Source organism: Diabrotica undecimpunctata, chromosome 1, assembly GCF_040954645.1.
Source record: "Diabrotica undecimpunctata isolate CICGRU chromosome 1, icDiaUnde3, whole genome shotgun sequence".
Classification (NCBI taxonomy): domain Eukaryota; kingdom Metazoa; phylum Arthropoda; class Insecta; order Coleoptera; family Chrysomelidae; genus Diabrotica; species Diabrotica undecimpunctata.
In genome coordinates this window covers 68,149,644-68,171,197 of record NC_092803.1, presented here as the reverse complement: position 1 = coordinate 68,171,197, position 21,554 = coordinate 68,149,644, and the positions used below count along the sequence as shown (strand labels likewise).

The 21,554-nt window shown below is 31.6% G+C and overlaps 2 protein-coding genes across 4 annotated transcripts in view; both read right to left on the bottom strand.

Annotated features, from left to right (window-relative positions):
* The window catches only part of LOC140450481 (mothers against decapentaplegic homolog 4-like), a 107,354-nt gene extending 102,937 nt beyond the window's left edge, over positions 1–4,417 (bottom strand). For both annotated transcript variants that reach the window (XM_072544128.1, XM_072544133.1), the window contains exon 1: positions 4,289–4,417. The gene's annotated coding sequence lies outside the window, so the exon portion shown is untranslated. The remainder of the gene's footprint in view (positions 1–4,288) is intronic.
* Positions 4,418–8,541: 4,124 nt separating this feature from the next.
* LOC140450473 (PHD finger protein 14) overlaps positions 8,542–21,554 on the bottom strand; it is a 53,572-nt gene continuing 40,559 nt past the window's right edge. For both annotated transcript variants that reach the window (XM_072544118.1, XM_072544121.1), the window contains exons 10-15: positions 19,124–19,385; positions 18,801–19,038; positions 13,186–13,537; positions 9,368–9,672; positions 8,963–9,071; positions 8,542–8,635 (exon numbers count right to left, since the gene is read on the bottom strand). In XM_072544118.1, coding sequence (XP_072400219.1) covers positions 8,624–8,635; positions 8,963–9,071; positions 9,368–9,672; positions 13,186–13,537; positions 18,801–19,038; positions 19,124–19,385 — 1,278 coding nt within the window. In that variant the 3' untranslated portion in view covers positions 8,542–8,623. The remainder of the gene's footprint in view (positions 8,636–8,962; positions 9,072–9,367; positions 9,673–13,185; positions 13,538–18,800; positions 19,039–19,123; positions 19,386–21,554) is intronic.

Sequence of the window (21,554 nt, the reverse complement as noted above, 5' to 3'; positions counted from 1 at the left end):
CTGGGGCTAGTACACACCTCTATGCAGAAAGTATGAACAAGAAGACAAAACTGTAGAGCTAGTCCTATGTGAATGTCAGCAGTTACCGTTAATATGAGAGTATGCAGAGATGTCCCCTGGTGACTTGTCAAAATTCCTAGAAATGGCAGGTTGGACAATGAGCCGAGGACGACAGCTCTTTATGAGGGTGCACAATGGGTTAATTGTGGCCTACGTGCTGTGGGAATTCAAATGTCATAAAGTCAAATGTATATTTTAGATGAAAAGGACAAGGTACTCATTAATTTTAGATGCATAATAAGCAACTCACTATAAAGTAAATTACAGAAATTGGTTTTTTGAAAGATGAGATGTGAGATGTGTTTAAAAAATTTAGTATTTCATACTGTAATCTTTTTGGTGTTCCTCTATTTTTTTTTTGTTGTGCCCAGGTCCAGTATTTGTTCCTTTTACCATGACTTGTATCTGTTACCTTTGTAATTTTATTCTCATTATATATCCTAACATTCCAATCAATCTTGTCAAAACTAAACAAAGCTATAGCTAATCTTATCAACAAACAAGCTGCTGATGCAATAAGCTCAATTAAAAAATAATTCTGATGGATCAAATTCCAAAAAATAATTTCAAGGATATTACTTAAGGTTCTTGAAACCTTTCTTGTATTGTAATGAAGAGGTCATTTAAAATAGTTGGTGATAATATTTGTAATGAGCTCACTCCTGACTTATCACCACTAATTGTGCTAATTTGCCGTTTTAGATAGATAAAAATAACAAAAGAGGTAGGTACAAAGTTTTTTCCATGTTATATTTTGTTGCGGTAATATACCTATCAAATGTTTTCTATTTATTTATATCACAATTTAGATTAGGTATATACACACCTACCAGAAAATACACCAAGAAACAAATTCAAAACATGTTTGTTACAAACAAAGTACCTACTAATAAAAACAAATAATATTTTTCAAGTTCTATTTTTAATCTTTTGATATTATTAAAAAGTACAATGCCACCATGTAAACAAGTCTGGAAAATAGTATTATTTCTATAAAAAATGGTAATGTGAAGATCCCATAGATTTTTAAACAATTTATTGAACATAAAAACATGTTACTAAAAATAGTTTTTATTTGCTATTTGTGTACATGGTTGAATGATTTTGTACTACAGAAATACATATCAGAATTATCTGACAGTGGTGATACCATTGTGAAGGCTTCTCGATCTTCTGATACATGGAATAATTGTCCTGCATTTGATATCTGAGCCCATTCATTGAATTTTTTTTAAACCAAGACACCTGTTTTCTTCCTACAATTCTATGGCCTTCTATTTTGTCTTTAAGTATAAGTTGTAGTATTCTATATAGATTTCCCCTCACTATATGTCCCAGATAAGACATTTTCCAGTGTTTAATAGACTTTGGCAATTCTCAATTTTTGTTGACCCTCCTTAGTACTTCTTCATTAATTTTTCTTGCTGTCCACACTTCTGCTTCATACAAAAGTACAGACCAAATATGGCAATTAACCATTCTTTGTGTTAGTTCTAAACTGAGATGATTATTGCAAAGAAATGTCTTCATTTTCATAAAAGTAGTTTGAGTGATTGCTATTCTACTTTTTTCTATGTCTGGATCTAGTTGGTTCATTATGACAGTTCCCTATTATGTACTTTTGTGAAATTTTTCAACTTGGACTCTGTTTAATTGAAGTTCTGCATCTAGATGCAGATTACAGCTAAAGACTAAAAATTTGGTTTTGTTTGAGTTTATTTTAATGGCCATTTCCTCTCTTACTTTGTGAATACGATCAAGCAGAATTTGGAGACCTTTAATATTTTCTGACAGAATTACTATATTGTCCGCTTATCTAATTACATTAAGTAGTTCCCTGTTGATTTTTATTCCATATGGCTGTTTCTTAATTGCTTTTTTAAATAACTAGTCCCAGTAAACATTGAACAATGACAAATGTTGATGACAAAATGCAACCTTGCCTGACTCCTCATTGTATAGAGATTTCGTTGGTATAGTTGGCTCCAATTTTTATGATAGCAGTTTGATTACAGACATTACAGTACAGATTTTTAATGACATGAATAGCTTTGTCATCAATTGCTATATTTATGTTTTACTCTTTTTATATCTATAGTCTATATTTTAAATTTATTAGAAAATTGTACTTACATTATAGACTAGTTGATAAATGATATATCAAGATAGACAGTAATCATATACTGTTGAATATTTTAGAAAAAATCCCCATAAAGGGTGTATACTCATATAATGTATAAGATATGATTATTTAAAACAACCTGCAAATATTTATAATTAACTAGTCCAGACTGTAACAGAAACTTAATAGGTTTTGCAGAAAAGTGTACCTAGTAAATGGTAAATATGCTACCATATAACGATTAATTTTACATTATTTTTTTATAAACAAAGACCAAAGTTGAAAAGCTACTATTTTCTGTGCTGGAATTATTAAATGACTTTCTATCATGGACAAAATAACTTTTGTAATAATGGCCACAAGTGAAATATAACACAGGAATCATGAGGCCTACTCATCAACAACACTATCAGCAAATTTAGTTTGAGAGTTTATTAGCCAGGTATGTGAATTGTCTATCCCAAACACCAAATGTTTAAAAAACTGTTCTTGGTTAGATACTGATTCTATATGGGTTTATAAAAGTAAAATAGTTTTTTGAACAAGCTGAGGAAGTATTTATTCAAATATTGATAAAAATTTAGTTTAAGGAAGAGGTGCTCTTTTTTGTTAATAAATAATTAGAATACTTTTGTTATTATCAGCAACACTTGTTTATTAGTAAAAGGAAACACCTCCACTTAATCTAAACTTTTGAAAAAAAATTATTTTTTCATATTTGAAAATTTCTAAAATCTATTTCACTTTTACACAGAAAATGGATCTAATACCAAGAACAATTGTTCTTATTGATAAACAATTGACATTACTAATACACTATTACACCAATCTGGTTGAAATTTTGAACACTTTTTCTGATAATGGCCTCATGATTGCTGTAATATTTAATTAACAGCCATTATTGCAAAAATGTTTTAAGATTCATAAAAAATTGAAAAAAAATTAAATCTTTCGTCAATGTCTTGATAATTTATTTATTGATTTTACTTAATATTTAACAAATGAAATTTACAGTTTTTTCATTACCTTAAAGATCCACACATGATAGTTCCATGAAAAATAATTGGAAAATTTCGGAACAGAAAATAGTAATTGTTAAAAAATTTGAGCATTGTTTATAAAAAAAACAATGTTGAGGTGATAGTGATTGTTTATAAAAAATATGGTGATTTAATTATATAGAATTGCATATTTACCATTTACTAGGTACTCTCTATGATTAAAAGCCATTAGAAATGTGTTATATTTTTTTGTAGATTGGCAGATGTGACCAACTTAGTGCCAATACTTTTCATACCTTTGTTTTAAAGGCTTTGACTAATATGTTAATGTTATGTTGTAGAATTGCTTCATTATCAATAACATATTATTATACCTATAATTGGCAAATATAGGTATAATATATATGCAAATATATACTTGTTTTCCTGAATTAGTTGAAAGACTAATTCAAAATTAACAAGTAACAGCTTATATAAGGTATATAATTTCTCCAAACAACAAAGACAACCATTGTAAGTAAGCAAACAATTTAAGGCACAATAGTTATTTTTAATACACTAAATAGTGCTTAAAAAACACCATTAAACAACGTCACAGCATGGAAAAAACAAGTACAATAAAAAACTTCATTATTGTTCACATAATTATTTCAAAACAAAAATTCAGTGCATAAATAAGGATAACAATGAAATGATATTCAATGATTTGTGATATATAATTTGCCTACTTGTATAAAAAGAAACTCTACAATGTAAAAAACTTGATAGAATTAAAAAAATATGTAATTAATCAATTAGCATTCCCAAAAAGAGTAAGTATGAACTAAAAGATAATTATTACCTTTTGGTAAAACAGAAGGACAGCTCTCAATTTTAATGTATCTTATTATGATACTAGAAAACCTTTAGATGATAGAGTTTTAAATTAATAAAACGGAAGCATATGTGGGTAAAATTAAGAAATTCATGTCCATTCATCATGAAATGTATTCTAAAGGAAAATGGCGTCGTTCAATGTAATTATTTCAGTTTAAAGCATCTCAAAAATATTTTATATGAATCAATCGCAAAACGAGTGAAAATAGACAGATTTTGAGAGACTTACCAATTAATTTTTGTTTCTAGATTATCCCAAATTAAACAAAAATGACAGGGCAACCCACAACAACGATCGACAGACAAACTCACGTCACGTGACACTAATAACTTGACAGTGACAGAATATCACTCACAGAATATTTTATACACTGCCAGTTGACCAGGCAATTTGTAGCGAATTTAAATTTTCTTTCCCTTAATTTGATTGATAAAAAAAAATTATTTTTAATTCCAAAAACTTCTTAATTCTTTTTATGTATTCCTCATTATTTTATATGGAGCTAGTTATGCAGTATATAAAAAAGAATAATGGATATCTTTCTGGAGAAACTATACTAAATACTTCACTTAAACGATGTTTTTTTGGTTGCATATGCCCCAGTGTCGTTCATGAATCAAGGGTATAAGAAATGTTATTTTGAGAGGAAGTTTGAAATAAAACGTGACGCTATTTTTGGTATGAACGTGTAATATATGAGTGATCAACTTTTAGCTGTGAATAAAAAAAATTGAGCAAATATTACCTAATACTTTTTAATGACAGGTATTATAACAGTATTAAGGCCAAAAAAAAACAACATGCATACATTTTTGATTGTAAAATAATACTAAAAGTTTAAAACGTTGTACAAATAGTTTCTTACAGAAGCTTAAAAAAAATTATTATTTATAAAATATTTATAGCGAGCTATTTATAAAACTAGAACAAGTTTTTTCTAATGTGCTAATTTGGAACAATTCAAACAAAAAATCTCTTTCTTAAGCATAACGTTTTAAGGGTTTCACTGTTGTAGCAACAGGTCCAAGATCATGTCGAATGATTTGTTCTTGTACTTTCAGTACAGATAAAGCAGCAATTACAGTCTCATTGTATATGCATCTAGCATTGACGACTCCTACTCTAAATAACAAAGCAGCTAGCATCTTATACCAGGTTGAACTTTTACATAGAGGTGAACGGAATCATGAAAGTTGGTCCGCAATATATATCCTCTTCTTTTTCAATTACCGCAGTAGGTTTCATTTTTATTCCCATTCTATTTGTAGTAGTTTTCATAATTTCCTCTCCATAATAAGTGCTAATCATCATAATATCTCGTTTTGGTTGGTAAATATTTCCTTAACTTGGTTTTTGTTACACTTAATGGTGACTCACTGTGTTATTTCCTAAAAAACATACAGATCTGTTTTGTGACACTTCAAATAACTTGCCAGTTGTGTGTTATTGTAATAATTATCTACAATTATTTGAGCTCTTTAGTGTTCTTCGTTCAAAAGAGGTTCATACAATTTTACCACTGAAGTGTGTTTATCCCTTTAATATAATATCATATAGTACATAATCACCCGAACATAGCTCGGTTCTTACTAACCACATTCAAAGAGTCATATAATTTGTTCATGTGAGATGCACGGGAAGTAGGATTATGATTTAATTTCGCGTTACGTCCATAAATTACATGAAATCGAAATCAGAGCAAAATAAGACGAGAAAACGCTAATTTGATAACATTTACTTACTTACTAATAATAAAAATCTAAATTTAACATACACGATATTTAATAATAAAATAAATTTAATAATAAAATAATGTTGGACGTAGTAGACTCCTGGTATTGGGTTAAATCGTCTTAAAATTACCTGAGGAATCTGCGGTTTTTGTTTGTCAGGAGAGTTTCTGGACACCCTGTATTAATTCGATTCCAATCGAGTTGATTCGATTCGATTTTATTTTGTTTTACTTTATGTTTATTTTATCTTATTAATAAACACGACAGCGTTTACTACTCCACGTAGTGTGTTCGCGCGATCTGTCGTTACTGGCGGTTTAATTTTTTTCACACCTCTGTGCGATCCACCGCACTGTCAGTAGTCCGCGATAAAAATGATTCCAATAATAAATATTTCCCTATTTTTTTTTGCTTATTGGCTTTGGCTTGGAACCTTTAGCCACGTAATTACATATGAATATTAGTATTAATTCAGACAGGATTGTACAAGGAGGACACTTTTTTCAAGCCTTTCAACGGCTTTATTTTAACAAACAAGACATAAACCACGGTTAGTTAGGTAGGCAACATATATGCTAAACATACAAAGGAAATGTTTATGTATACGATCAATTTTATACTCTTACCTTTAATTTAATTTTTAGAAGAAATATCATAATGATCTTAAAATTTTTTATGTTGTCTTCACTTAATAGAAGATTTACGTTTAATGGGGTACTTAAATCTACTCTCTTTTATCAATTCTACTCTCTTTTATCAATTCTTTTAGCAGCCACGTGCTTGTATTACAATGTAGTGGGCAGTTGAAAAATATGTGATTTAAATCAGCTATACTAGTTCCACACTCACATCGGTCTGATGGGAGAACTCTTATTTTGTGTATATGTTTCGGACAACATCCATGATCTACTTTTAATCTTAAGACAGTTGACACTGTGTTTCTGCTTAGTGTAACATCTTTGTAAAATTGTTTTACAACTATTGTTGGTTGTAATTTGTATAAATTACAACCTGTGCCTGTGCTTTCACCAAACTGAATCCATCGTCTGTCCCATTTAAATTTAATATGTTGTTTGATATCGGCAAGTAGATCACATGTGTTGAATTCTTCTATCACCATATATGGGTGCTGTAATGGACTTTTAGCTATAGAATCAGCAATAGTATTGCCAAAAATATCTGAGTGGCCCTTTACCCATACAAATTTAACACCATATGGATCTAAGAGATTTAGTAACTGTTGAAAATTTTCTAATATGAATATATTGCTATTAATTGTGAATTTAAAGTTTTGTAAGGAGTGTAATACTGACAGTGAATCACTGCATATGACAAATTTGTTCCACTGGTTTTCACAGCACAATTCAAGGGCTTTGTATATAGCAAATGCTTCAGCAGAAAAGATGCTGAATTGATTATTTAAAATAAATGATCTTTTTATCTTCATTTTTGGTACAAAGTAAGCACTAGTTGTACATGTTGGTGATTTTGACCCGTCTGTATAGATCACAATATGGTCTGAATAGCCACTTAAGATTTCTGTGTGAGTACTGCAACAAAATTCGTTTTGGTATTTAGGAATAATATTTGTAGCTAGAACAGATGTGGTAGATAGTTAGATGTGGTATATCCAACGATTCCCAGATAAGATTACAAGGGGAATTTATTAACTTGAGTTCGTTGTAAGTTATAATTGCTTTTGCAAGTGGTGGAGAGTTTTTTTTAATGAAGTATGTGGGTGTTAAATCAGCTGTATTTAATTCATTAATTATTTTTGCATTATAAGTGCCACGATAATGTTGGTTTATGAAATATTTGCTTGCCAGATATTCTCTGCGTAATGAGAGTGGGTTTTCAGATGCTAGAACTAGGGTGGCTTCATTTGGAGTGCTTTTCATCAATCCTAACACAATTCTTAGAGTTTTAAATTGGATTCTATCAAGTTTAAGTAAATTGTTTGTGCTAGCTGACCCATATACCAAACAGCAGTAATCTATAATAGATCTTATATAGGCTCGATAAAAATTCAATGCAATTTTTTGATCTGCACTCCACGATCTCTTACATACCATTTTAAGAAAATTAATACCTTTTTCGCAGCGACCAATTGTATAATTAATATGTTGATTCCAAAGCAATTTTCTGTCAAGTACGACACCAAGATATCTAAATTCCGAAACAATTGGAATATCATTGCCATGTAAGGTTACAGCGTGATCTTTAATAGGGTGTTTTCTTGAAAAAAATACTACGGCAGATTTTTGGTACGAAATATTGAAATATGTGAGTAAATGACAATATCATCAGCATATTGTAAGCAAACAATATTGGGAGAACATAATTTGTGCAAATCGTATGTGTACAAATTAAAAAGAAGTGGACTTAAAACAGCTCCCTGTGGAAAACCTTTTGATGTAATCTTGCGTCCAATAATATTGTGATCTACCCTTATCGATGCACTTCTGTCTTTGTATAGATTTGATAGTAAATGTGCTATCGATTTTGGAATGCCAAGAAACAAGTTTATCACAGAGTATATTTAAATCAATATTGTCCTATGCACTTTTTATGTCGATAAATTTTCCCTACTTCCGATCAGTAGTTAAAGTTTTCTTGAATCAGGTTTTTGCAACATTTTATTATATTGTTACAAAACTGGCACACTAACTAACAAAATTAAACGATACTTTAACGTACATGTTAGGACGAAATATAACAATATACGTGGACATAAAAAAAAACAAATAATGTACTTATAGAACTATATATTTATCTCAATATCATAATACAGCAACTGTATTTTATAAATACTTAAAAAATCTTCACCACACTATTCAGATCCCTAAAAAAAATTGTTTAAAATTAAAATACTTATTCATAAGCAACTTTTAAAATACATCTAAAGCTATTTTAGATTGAGTAGATGAATGCACAATATTAAATACGAACATGATTTTTTTTAATTACATAAAGACGAATTATAAATAGAATATAAAAAATAATCATGGAAAATAAAAGCTTTCAGTTCAAGACTGACGGCTGTGCTCAATATATTGTGCGCATTTGCAATATTGAAATTCCTGAATTTCTAAAATAGAGATTGCCCTACATGACATTAGATAGCCGCAATGTAAAATAGCTTTTAAGAAAATTTAAAATTTATACTTACTGTAGGATCGCAATCTGCGCAATGCCAGGAGTAGCCTCTTATTTTTGGAGTTTTCTTCAGAGGGGGATCCAAACAAGCAAAATGGTAATTTTTCTGGCATTCATCACACCTACAAGAAAAATTGATTGCATTAACAGAAATTAGTAATACTAACTTTCTCTTCAGTTTCCAATATGAAGGAATTTAAGAGGGGCTATTAGTTATTCAAGGTTTAAATTAAAAAAGTATATGACGTTGTTATGCCGTGAGCTCCATTGTGATGATTTATTTTTGTATATATTAATAAATACCCATATTAATAAATTGTCAATTTTTGGTATCGCGGCATGTCTAGTTACCATTTAAGAAACATTAAAGATCCAAAGACAAAATAAATTCATTACATTCAGAGCACTATTCACTTACTTGACTGAGTTACTGGGAGCTCCTTCACCGCGACATACATCACAAAGGTTTCCACCAAGAGCTGCGGTTTTCTTTGGAGGACTAGTCACAGGGGACTTCACCTTTTCTGGAGACTTCTCTGGAGATCTGCTGGCATCAGAGACTCTGGGACTTCGTATTTTTCTCACTTCCCTCTTCTCAACTTTTGGCATCTTAACTGGGTGTAGCGGTGGAGGAGCGTTGTCATCTGCTTCGTTGGGAACATAAAAACACTGAGGATTGGATTCTGAGGCGACTTCTCCGGCTGGTAGAGGTATGGGTTTAATCTATGGAATAAAATTATTATACTCAGTTGAATTCAACACACGATAGGACAAAATAATGACACAGAAACGACAAAAAAAAAACAGATGAAAAAATGGCACATAATAGGACTGTTCAATCTTGACGTGGTAATGGGGCTTGAGCAGGGTCAACTGCTGCCAAGGAACCAACAGCATAGCAACGGGCTAGGTTAGTTGTACTATTGTACCATTTCCAGACATGTATGGCAGATCCGAGTCTAAAAATAACTACTACAAAGGTCTACTGGCAGCATCCGCCTTTACTTTCTTTCATATTAAGCCTTATACCTACAGTGAGAGATCTGTAAAAATTACCAATACTTCCAAAACTGGTATTTAGCAGACTAAGGAAAAATTACCACTACCTAAAATATTCAGACAAAAATGAACAATAGAGGATGATTCGAAACTCTTAAAGAAAACACCAAACGACGTGGTGAAGTCCGTAATACTTATTCGGAGCTCAAAAAAGGAAGCAAGTACTTCTCAAGGGAAAACTGATACGGTACACGCTGTTAAGCCAATAAGATGCGTGTACAAGAAGTATTCCTGATGAGAAAATTAAAGAGAACACCTGCAGCTTCCTGTCCAAAAGGTTGTGGTGGCAGAAGTTACAAAACTGCTCTAATAAAGATTGAGATAGCGGTGGTCCCCAAGAACTACTATGAATGAAATAGTGCACACTTATCTATGAGTCTTCATGTTCTTTTGGATATAAAGGTTGTCGAGCCATAGACGGTTTCTTGGGATTGATATGTGCTAGAGAAGCATTTTGTAATACCATAAAAGATTTTTTTGAAAAAAAAAAGGAGTGGAAAGGTCTTAAGGTGGAAGAACTCTCTAAATTCCAACGTGCGCTGGTGTGCCTTCCACAGATCAAAAGTGGGATATGAAGATATTATTAGCGAGTCTTGGTAAACAAATTAAAGGTCTCAGGGTGGGCAATACTGGGTGGAGGACTTACATGTGAGTAACGGGTCGGTAAAGGAGTCTAAAGAAGGATTAAACGGAATATACTGCAAGCCCTATTACCAATTAAGACCAGTTTTATGAACGGAAAGAAAACTACGCTAACTGGGAACACTAACTAAATAAAGTCTGCAACACTACAACGCATAGGTGTCAGAGACATATAATGTCTCGCCTGAGACAAAAATAAGAAGAATAGAATGGGAAAACAGCATTAAATATAAAGAAGTTAATTAAGTATAACATATATACTAAATAAAGTTGTAATTAAAGCGGTACATAGATTATATAGGTAATCTATGTATATTAAACAACTTTAATATTAGACGAGCCAATGAAGCACTAAACCTAACAATTTTCCGCAGCAAAGATGGATCGCTATGTAACTTTTTGCATTCGATTCGAGAAAGCGTCCAGAAAGTTTTAAACAAAATTCATGGAGGTAAAATAAAAATTGCGTTTTATGCATAAGGAAAATGCATTTCCAAAGTGCATGGGAGGAAGATTAAGACAACTGGTGGGCAATCTGTATTCACATATGAAGAAGAAATAGCCATTATTAATAGCGTTTTAACATGTGCAGATTGGGGATATCCACTAAGCGCGATGGATTTGAGAATGTTAGTCAAAAATTTTTTGGACAACAGTGGTAGAAGTGTATCTAGATCTAAAGAGAATATCCCTGGAATTGACTACGCAAATAGCTTGTTGAAGAGACATCGAGGTATTGGTGGTAAAAGATTGGCAACTAATATTAAAAAAAGCCGAGCAGAAGTATCTCCGGAACTGATTAATAAATACTTTGACCATTTAAAACAAAAAATTGAAAACGTTCCCGTTGAAAATATTTTTAATTACGATGAGTCCAACGTCTTAGATTGAGCCCCAAAACAAATTGTGCATCTACCGAAGAGGTACTAAATATCCCGAAAAAATATGCAACCATTCAAAAACTGCTACATCGATTATGATTTGTGGATCCGCCTCAGGTAAACTTCTGCCACCTTATGTCATATACAAGTCGGAAAATTTATGGGATACTTGGACAGAAAATGGTCCCAAGAGCAGTCCATGCTGCGATCAGCCATGTTGCTCACTGGGGACACGATATAATCGAAGTTCACATGGTTGGATTGATATGTCAACATTCAATGATTGGTTTGCCACTTGTTTCTTGCCACATGCCAGGCGACTCGGTGGAAAAAAAGTGTTAATAGGGGACAACCTAGCATCGCATTTTAATCCAGACGTACTAAGAAAATGTGAAGAAAATGATATATTTGCATGCTTGTCATCCAACTCTACCAATATTTGTCAGTCATTGGATGTCGCATTCTTCAGTTCCTTAAAAGAAAGCTGGAGGAAAACTTTAACATAATAGAAAATGCAAAATTCCAAAACCTCCGGCATTCCGAAAAATGAATTTCCCAAGCTGTTAAAGCATATACTTTTAAGTATGAATAAAATACCACCTAAAAATCCAGTCGGAGAAAAAAGTGCTATAAAAAGAAATTTACTTTCTGGTTTTGAAGCATGTGGCATTGCACCATTCAACTCCAATCAAGTTTTTTGAAAGACTTGAGGTACAATTCCGGCTCTGAAAAATCTCGACGTAAAAGAAAACTGTTAGCAGCTGAACCAGATCAAAGTGTTACAGCTCCTAAACCATCTGAGGAGTCCAATGACGATTCATGGCGCAAATGAAAATCTTGAATTAGATGACAGCAACAATGATGTTGATATTAACAAAGATGGAGAGGAGGTTGAATATTGAATACTTTTGTCCTACATTAGAAAACGTCACGAAGGGAAAATTCCTGCTGGTGAAATTTTTGTCTGGTTCTCTGAAAAAGACGGAATTTCGCTATGTCTGTAAGGTAAAAGATGTTTTAGAAGGGGAAGAAATCGAAGTTCAAGGCCTTAAATAAGCAGGATCGAAGAAGATTTTCAAAATAATTGAAAATGACATATCCACTGTTCCCTTCAAGGAAGTGGTTGCTTTACTACCAGATCCAACACATGGGACTATTTCTGGTAGGATATAAAAGTATCCTTTTCACGGAGAAATTAATATTAAAGAATGTTAAATCCAATTTTCATTTTCTTTAAAATGTTATGAATTATATTTTTAGTTCTTAAAAATCTGTTTTTTTTTTGTATAAATAAAGAATAGTACAATAAAAATAGTGTTATCATTTTCACCCCGCAAGATCAATCTCGCCCCTTTGTAAAAATTCGAAAAACTGTTTGACCGAATTAGTCAGGCTTGAGATTGATCATATTATATTTAAAAGCACGACTATTTCATGCTATAAAAATCAACATGATCAATCTCACCTCATTCACGGGTCTGAGATTGATCACCTTTTTTTTTTATAAGATAACTGAATTCTCTTAACAATTATAACAAAACTAGTGTTAAAGCATTACTCTTTAAATATTAATATAATAAGTAAAGTGTTTAAATATAATACTAAAAAACCAATTTTACAAATTTTTATTGCAATGATATTTTATCAATATTACCTTGATAGTGATTCTCGGATGTGGTAACGGCTCTTCTACCTCCTGACTCTCCTTTTTCTTCTTCTTTCTCTTATGCTCCCTGCTAGCATCCGGCGACCCTGAACTTTTACTTCTGTGCTTTTCTCTTCGGCGTTTCTTAGCCGATTTGTGACTTCCCTCGTATCCGTTGTCCAAGACAACCTGGACACCGTTCATTTCGGCTAATTCGGCGAATATATTCGCATAGGTTTTTTTCTTGGATGGAGATGAATCGCGAGATTTAGATCTTTCTTTTTCAGCGCTTTCCGCCGAGGAATCGACCGATTTGATCTTCAGTTTTGGTGTGGAGATGTCTTGGTCTGACTTACTTTCCCTAAACAAAGAATCACATTGACTATTAGATATTCAAATGATAGACGTTCACATTATTTATCAGTAATTTATTAGTAATAGTAAAAACAATAGCAAAGCTATGGTAAAGATGACAAATTTAATAAAAGCTGTCTTCAGACTATAATATGATCAAAAACTGCAAATTGGCGGAAGTTACTATGATTTCAAGAAATATATAGCTAAGAAAACCTTCTAATGAAGTATCGTCCTATAATCAATATCACTAATAGAGGTGATATAAAAATCGTTTGAAATTTTAATTTTACCGATAATTTTAAAGAAAACATCTGAGACAAAATTCCTAATTTGAGTTAAAAAAAAGTATAGAATATCGTAAAATTTATAGAATAACGGATATATTAGAAAAATCTTTAGAAAATAAAAAAGTCTGCTATACCTTGCTACATGCAGCTCAAGGTTTAGATAATGTTCAGTATAAAGGTTTAAACTACGAATTAAGAACCTTATTGCCTAAACAGTATTCAGTAATCTTACCGAACATACATTTCGAATAAACATTTGAGAATAAATAAAAAGTGTTCATAAATTTGGGAGTTATTAAAGCTGAAGTGTCACAAGGAAGAGTATTAGGTCCGGTCATGTACCGGAGGTATTCTCGCTGTGATCTACTTCGGGACCTGGGACTCCATCCCTGGACTCTTTCGAGTTGCTTTAAGTGTTTAGTAAAAAAACAGAATAGTGAGGGGTAATGTCTAGTGAAGTATGGAACGTCAGAAAATATATACAAACCGATGTTTTTGACAGTTTGCAACAATACCTAGTATTTTGAGTTTTGAAGTTTATAGTTTTCATTGAGTTATTATAAATAAGTATTATAATATTATACAAATCGACCTTTAACATATCATCCGAATGGAGAATATTTTTGATTCGTAACCCACATTTCATTTCGTCTTTTCGAGATGAAGATGTAGGAGCTTTCACAGATTATACATTGTGGTACGGTGCATTGTTAATAACAACATTACGCGGTGGTTAAGTAGGTATAAATTTAGTCTCAAGCCATTTCTTGTAATTGGTAAAATTCATGTCGTCATGAAAATCGCCCAAATTGGTTTTTGACTTAAAAATAAGTGAAGCATTTGGTATGAAAACATTTTCTCATCCTGCATGAACTATGACTAATCGTTGCCCTTTCGACACTGGTTTTTGTAAACCTTCATTACTGTTATCGGTCCAAGTATTGGTCGACCCTCCTCACGGTAATGTTTACTCTGTCTTAAGAAAGTTGATCTTAACTCTCGAATGTTGTCACTCCATAAATAACTTTCGATTACTTGGAATTTTGCGCCATCGAAAACCCAAAGCATCTATAATTTTACCCAAACTCTCTCTACCACCGGCAAACAGTAAATCTTCTGTAAATATTAGGTGTAAGCGTCTGACAGTAGGTGCTGTTTTTTCATGTATATACCAATTGTGAATTTGTCTTCGAAATATTCACGAATCAACATCATCTAACTTGATCTTTATCGAAATTTTATTTTTGTTAGGTTTTGTCTTAAATGATGAAAGTTCTCCATTTTTCAATATTTTTCCTTTGCTTCGCAATGTTGTTTACCGTACCCAGCCTAATACCAAATACTTGTGCAACCGGTTTGTGTACTTGTGGCAAAGGAACTAATTAGCCCAAGGAAATAAGCTTTTTTTCGTGACACTCGTCCGGCCAGGCAACCGACAGTTGTTTTGAGTAGTATAGACCTCTATGTTTCCTGCAGTCGATTTTTTGGACGTAATGAATTATTAACAAATTAGGGTCAAAAAACGGTAAATTTTAGCTTTTTTCGTCTATCAGCAAAAAGTAAAGTGTTTGAAACAAATTTTAGAAGAGAAGAAACTTATAAGTCATATAAAAACCTTCAAAATTGCGTTTTCTAAACGTTCCTATCCTTATTTGTTGCTTAGAAAGTTGCAAAATAAGTCAAAAATGTTGGTTGTTTATAAATGTTAATCACTTTTTTTAAAATAAACTTATAATCTTTATATTACACACAATGTTGGGTCTTGTGTTGCTTAAACTAAGATCAAAATTTCAAGTCGATCGGTCAAAGAGTTTAAAAGTTATTTAATTTATAATTTTTTTACAACAATATAAGTCAGAAAATTAAATAGGTTTATTAAATATACGGATAGATTCTAAAAGAAGATGAAGAAGACACTAATACAGTATACTCCCTCTATAAAGAACACCGTTATTACGAGGTTTCGCTTATAACGAGGTATATTAGATGTCCCGTGAAATTTCTATTGAACTATAACTCTCAATAGCGAGACAAATTTGGTTATAACGAGAGGTAAGATTGAAAAACGTGTTTTTTTTAAGATTTTGGCCGGCCGTGGCTATAAATAAATACCTTTTTTAAGTGTCCCATAATAAATTTAACTGCCGCCCGCAATAAACTTCCTTATAATAAATACAACTGTTTCACATCTTTAGAAAATAGATAGTAGATGATAGATAGAATGATACTGGACAATTTAAAGCAGTCAAAAATGACAGACTTCTTACAATTGAAGAAGCAATAGTTTATGTGATCCTTGAAAATACGCTTTATACATTATATAGTTGGAAAAATATGTAAGTACAGATTTTTTGTTTTAACGTATATCATTGACAATAAAAGTAAACAACTCTTTTATGTTTTAATATATTTCATTGACAATAAAAGTAAATAACTTTTTTTCAAAAACGCCATTCAAACAATATTTATTAGCATCTTATATTGCTCAGAATGGCTTCACTTTAGGAAGTTAATGTTTTAGGAAACTACATATTTATAAGTAAGCACAGTATTATTGTTGTCTGATATAACGAGATCGGCTTATAACGAGGTAATTAGTCTGCCATTTCAGTTCTCGTTATAGAGGGAGTCTACTGTATTATTAAAAAAAAATGACGAAAAATAATTTTAAATATTGCAAAATAATTTGGCAAAAACATGTCAATTTTTTGCTTATAAACAATTAGAATAACTTTTTAACCGTTGACTGCAAAAAACTGATTTTTCATATTTTGACAGCCTGAATTTTTTTACAAATTTAAAAGTAAAAAAAAGTTGACCTAGGACACTTTGAAACGAAGTTAGTGCCTATTTTTTTTTATAAATTGATAGCAGCTTTTTTTATAACAATTAAGAGACCTTATTAGGGTAATCTGAAACATACTTTAAGGTTTTAACGTGAAAAAACCAATTATCCTATTCAATTATTTCTAAAAATATTATTGGTTTATTTAATGCTTGGAAAATAAATAATCTCAGATAAACCAATTTTTTTTATTTCTTGCTAAGCATGCTAGGCGTGTGGCTTTTGTCGAAAAATTTCGATTTCATATCACATGCTAAAACTTGTTTTATTCGATATTATTATGATGCCAATATGCTATGCTCAAAAGTTTTCCGAAAATTTTCCATGGCAACCTATTTATGTATAACAATTTTTTTTAATAATTTGAGAGTTATTTCAAGACGAAAATTTTATTCATTCTTATGATATTTATGTAAAACCATTACTTTAGACGTAAAGGGCAAATAAACTACTAAAATGGCCGAAAAATACAATTTTAGCGTTTTTCGAGGCAAATTTTTAATAGGTTGAACAACAGATTTAAAAAAACAAAAAATACAAGATGAAAGCATAAGTCAATTCGTTTAAGACAGCTCAATTTTGATGTTATATTGCAAAAGTCAGTTTAAAATATACATAAACAAATTGATATACCGTTGCGTTTTGGAATATATAGGCTTGAATATAATAATGAACGTCCAAACTTTAACCTTTGAAACACATTGTTTATTTCTTACCACAATCTTAATCTTATTTTAATCGGAAAAATATGATGCTGTGATATTACAGTAAAAACTTTACCCAAAGTATACTACGGGTACTTGCTTAATATATATAAAAAAAGGAATAAATAGTTCAAACACAAATGAAATTTTTTATTTGTTGAAAAATTGTTATAAATAAACAGCTTCCCGTGGTAAACTTTGGATTAACTTTTTACTGTAATGTTCTAGCATAATATTTATTCTTTCGATTAAAATAAGATTCAGCTTATGGGTAAAAAATAAACAATGTGTTTTGAACGTTAAAGTTTAGATATTTGTCTTCTTCTTCTACTTCTTGGAGATCTTTCGATCTGTTTAATTCTGAAGCTGCCTCTGGTTAATATCCTGGGAGGTAGATTGCCAACTATCCCTCCATCTTTTAGGTGATCTTCCGGGAGGTCTTGAACCGGGCGGGTTGTTTTCTAGTGCAATTTTTGGAAGTCTATTCTCATCCATTCATCTTACATGATTGTACCACATCCTCTTACGCTGCCTTCCCCATCTTACAATATCTTGAATTTTGCACTGCTCTCTCTCTCTCTCCCACCCTGTCTCTTCTTGTTTTGCCCACTATTATTCTTAGGGTTTTCATTTCGGCAACCCTTAGCATGTTTCTTTTTGTTGGTATCTTCGCGCACTTCTATGCCATATGTCATGATCGGTCGTATGCAAGTCTTGTAGATTCTAATTTTATTATCTGTGCGCATATACGGATTTGACCAGACTATCTCCCGCAGACATCCCGACAATGCGGATGCTTTGTTGATCTGACTCCTTAGGTCCTTTACTGGGTCGTGTGTGCTTGATATATATGTGCCCAGATATCTGAATTGTATCACCTGTTCTATGGGGTTGTTCTCAACCACTAACTTACATCTCAGCGGATCTTTTACTATTGTCATACATTTAGTTTGGTTGGTAGAAATGGTCATATTTAGTTGGCGTAAAAAATTCTTTCATCGACTGTACCAACTGTCGATTATGTTTGCTCCGCGACGTTCGGTCTACGACTGATAGCTCCCGATTTACCGAACGTAAACACCAGCGCGCATCAAAATCTCAAATACAAATTGAACTTGGTCAGACTGTAGATGTTCTGACATCACGAGGAGCCTAGAAACCTACATAACTAGTCGACGTTCCGCTGAGAGACTTCAATGGGATTCCAGAACAACGGGACAAATATAATATATATATATATATATATATATATATATATATATATATATATATATATATATATATATATAAATATTAAATTATACGAAGTTGTTCTATACAATAAATTTGTACCGTTAAGTAAATACATGCCATAAATTAAAGTAAGTGTTAGAAGACTGTAAATAAATTAAAATAAACATTACAGTAATCTATTGTTAAAGTGAGTTTTACCTATTGCTGTAGATACTCCTACTTCTTCTGGGAGTTTTTAATTCTTCTACTTCAGAATCCGATGTTTTGTCGCATTCTGAACACTGCCAACCGTAGAGCTTAGATTTTTTCGGTAAACGGCTTAAAGGTGGATTGAGACAGTCCAAATGATAATAGAGATGGCAGGTGTCACATTTCGCTAGAAGATGTTGGTCTCGACGTTGTCGACACGTTCCACATTCGTTCAGTTGCAGGGGATCTTTAATAAATATAAGTATAAAATAGAACGTATAAAATATTCAAAATATTATCAACATTTTATATATGTAGGAAAAACTCTTCACCTTTGTTAGCATGACTACTCAATACTCGATCAGTACGCCCAGATGGTATATTCTGCAATGGAAATCCTACGCCCATCTTCAAGGCAGCTGCCGTCGGTACCATCATAGGTTGTGGTGTCCTGCTTGAAACTGGCTTACCCAAATCATCGATGCTTGGTAGATTCTTTGTAGGACATGCGCTGAGTATTGCCGAATGAAATTTGTGGATGCTTTGCTTTAAGTCATTATTCTTCGCTATTAAATCGTTACTTTTCTTTAACACCTGAAAACATCCAAGTAGCAATCAAGCGGCGACAATGTTAACTTAATATTAAAACAATACTAAAAGTTTACTATTATTTATTAAATAAAATTTTAAAAAGTTACAGATAGAAATAAGTAGCTTTTTTTTTGAAAAACAATTTTTACTCAGAAATCTAAAAGTTTCGATTAAATAAATATGGTTAAGCAATAGGTCTCAATTCCTTATGTTCATGAATATTTATTAGGAACTTTGGTTGAACAGGGACCATTTTACCTACCAGAACCTTAAAACAAGATCAACAAGCTATCATGGTGTATGAGTAAATGTGTTTTTATGTCATACTAGTTTATTATTGTTTTTTTATTGCTTAGTTATTAACTACGTAATAGTGTACTTTATGGCTCGGACAGGCATAAAGATACAAACAAAAAGATAATAAGATTTCCGTAGCGTAGCAACATAACACGGACGATAGAATGTCTACTAGTAAATATATGGTCAAAATGAAATCGAATTTTCGGATTGTTTAGAATATATTTATTTGTAGATGCAATAACGAACTAATATGACAACAAAATAACTATTCTAGTCTACACGTAACCAAAAGTAAAACTTCCACCCTACATAACTCATAATGCCGAATCCAAATCTACCATCAGACTTTCTGTAGCTTTTGAAGTTTTGACTGCACTAATTTCCGAACAGACAGAGGGTCCACACAAAAGTGTGATACTGTTGTAATCAATAAAGTTAATTGATTTGCTTCATTATGTTGGATTAACTATAACCTTTCTACTAAAACTAGTTTCTATATCAAGAATTTACTACTAGACAATGCCATAAATAAATCAACAATGTATTGGTACCAACTGTCACTAACACGTTTTAAAAATTAGTTTATGTATGTAATCTTTTATAGTACAAAAAGTGATCGTTTAAAATAAATTTAACATTTTCAGTCTAGGTAACATATCGTAAAATATTAAAATGAAACATGATCAGCCAAGGAAGAATTTGTAATGCAAGATAATTACAGTAGAACATATATATATATATATATATATATATATATATATATATATATATATATATATATATATATATATATATATATATATTATATATATATATATATATATTATATATAACTGCATAAGCCTTCCACTGCTGTAGAAGCTGTAGCTCTTTTTCATTTAAGAATCCTTTCTATATGAGGATGAGAACAATCTTATTTTTACTATTTTATTCTTATTATTAGTCACTAATTTCCTTGATTCATTCCTATCTGCTATCTTCTTTCCTAAGTTTCATACCTCCTATTTTTTCAAATTAACTTCTATCTTCCGTTATCTCTTTTTCGGTTTTTCGTGAAGTTAAGGGTGAATAGAACCAAAATCCTAATTTTCATGCAATTTGGTGGAGACACGGAAAATTATAGGGTATCGCCGTATTTCACGTTCATTTCCTGGCCTATTGTAAGATGTAGTAAATTAGTATGTCCAGTTAAATCTAAGATTCAGCTAATAATAAATATAGCTTGTATATAACAACATCATATGTTTTATTTCTCTAACAATCTTTTTTTCTCTTGGACCACATATAAATAGTTGCCAACAGGTTTGTTGAATGAACACACACGGTAAGTGTGATCTTTTCTTGTGATTTGTCCGTATATGTACTTTGGCTTGAATAGTTTTCTTTGGCTCTCGAAGAAAAGACGAAGTGGCGCTCTTTTTCCTTGTTCCAATTTTCTTATAGTAATATTAGAAATATTACTTATAACATAGACGGACAAGAAAGTACAAACATGGGCAGAATATATCGACGAACTCTTCGATGATGAAGGAGGAGATATGGAGCACATAAAACTTACGTCAGAAGAAATAGGTCCATATATTACAAAAGAAGAAATATTACACGCATTAAAAACAATGAAGAGTGGGAAAAGACCTGAATCTGACATGCTTCCTATGGAAATCCTAAAAATTCTAGATGAGAAGCACATTGATGTTTTAGTTACACTCTTGAACCAAATTTATAGTTCACGCGTATTACCCAAAGAGTGGTTAACGTTGATTTTTATTTCTCTCCCCAAAAAGAAAAACGCAAGAGAATGCAGCGATTACCGCACCATTAGCTTGATGTCTCATGTACTAAAGTTACTACTAAAAGTCATCCATAACCGAA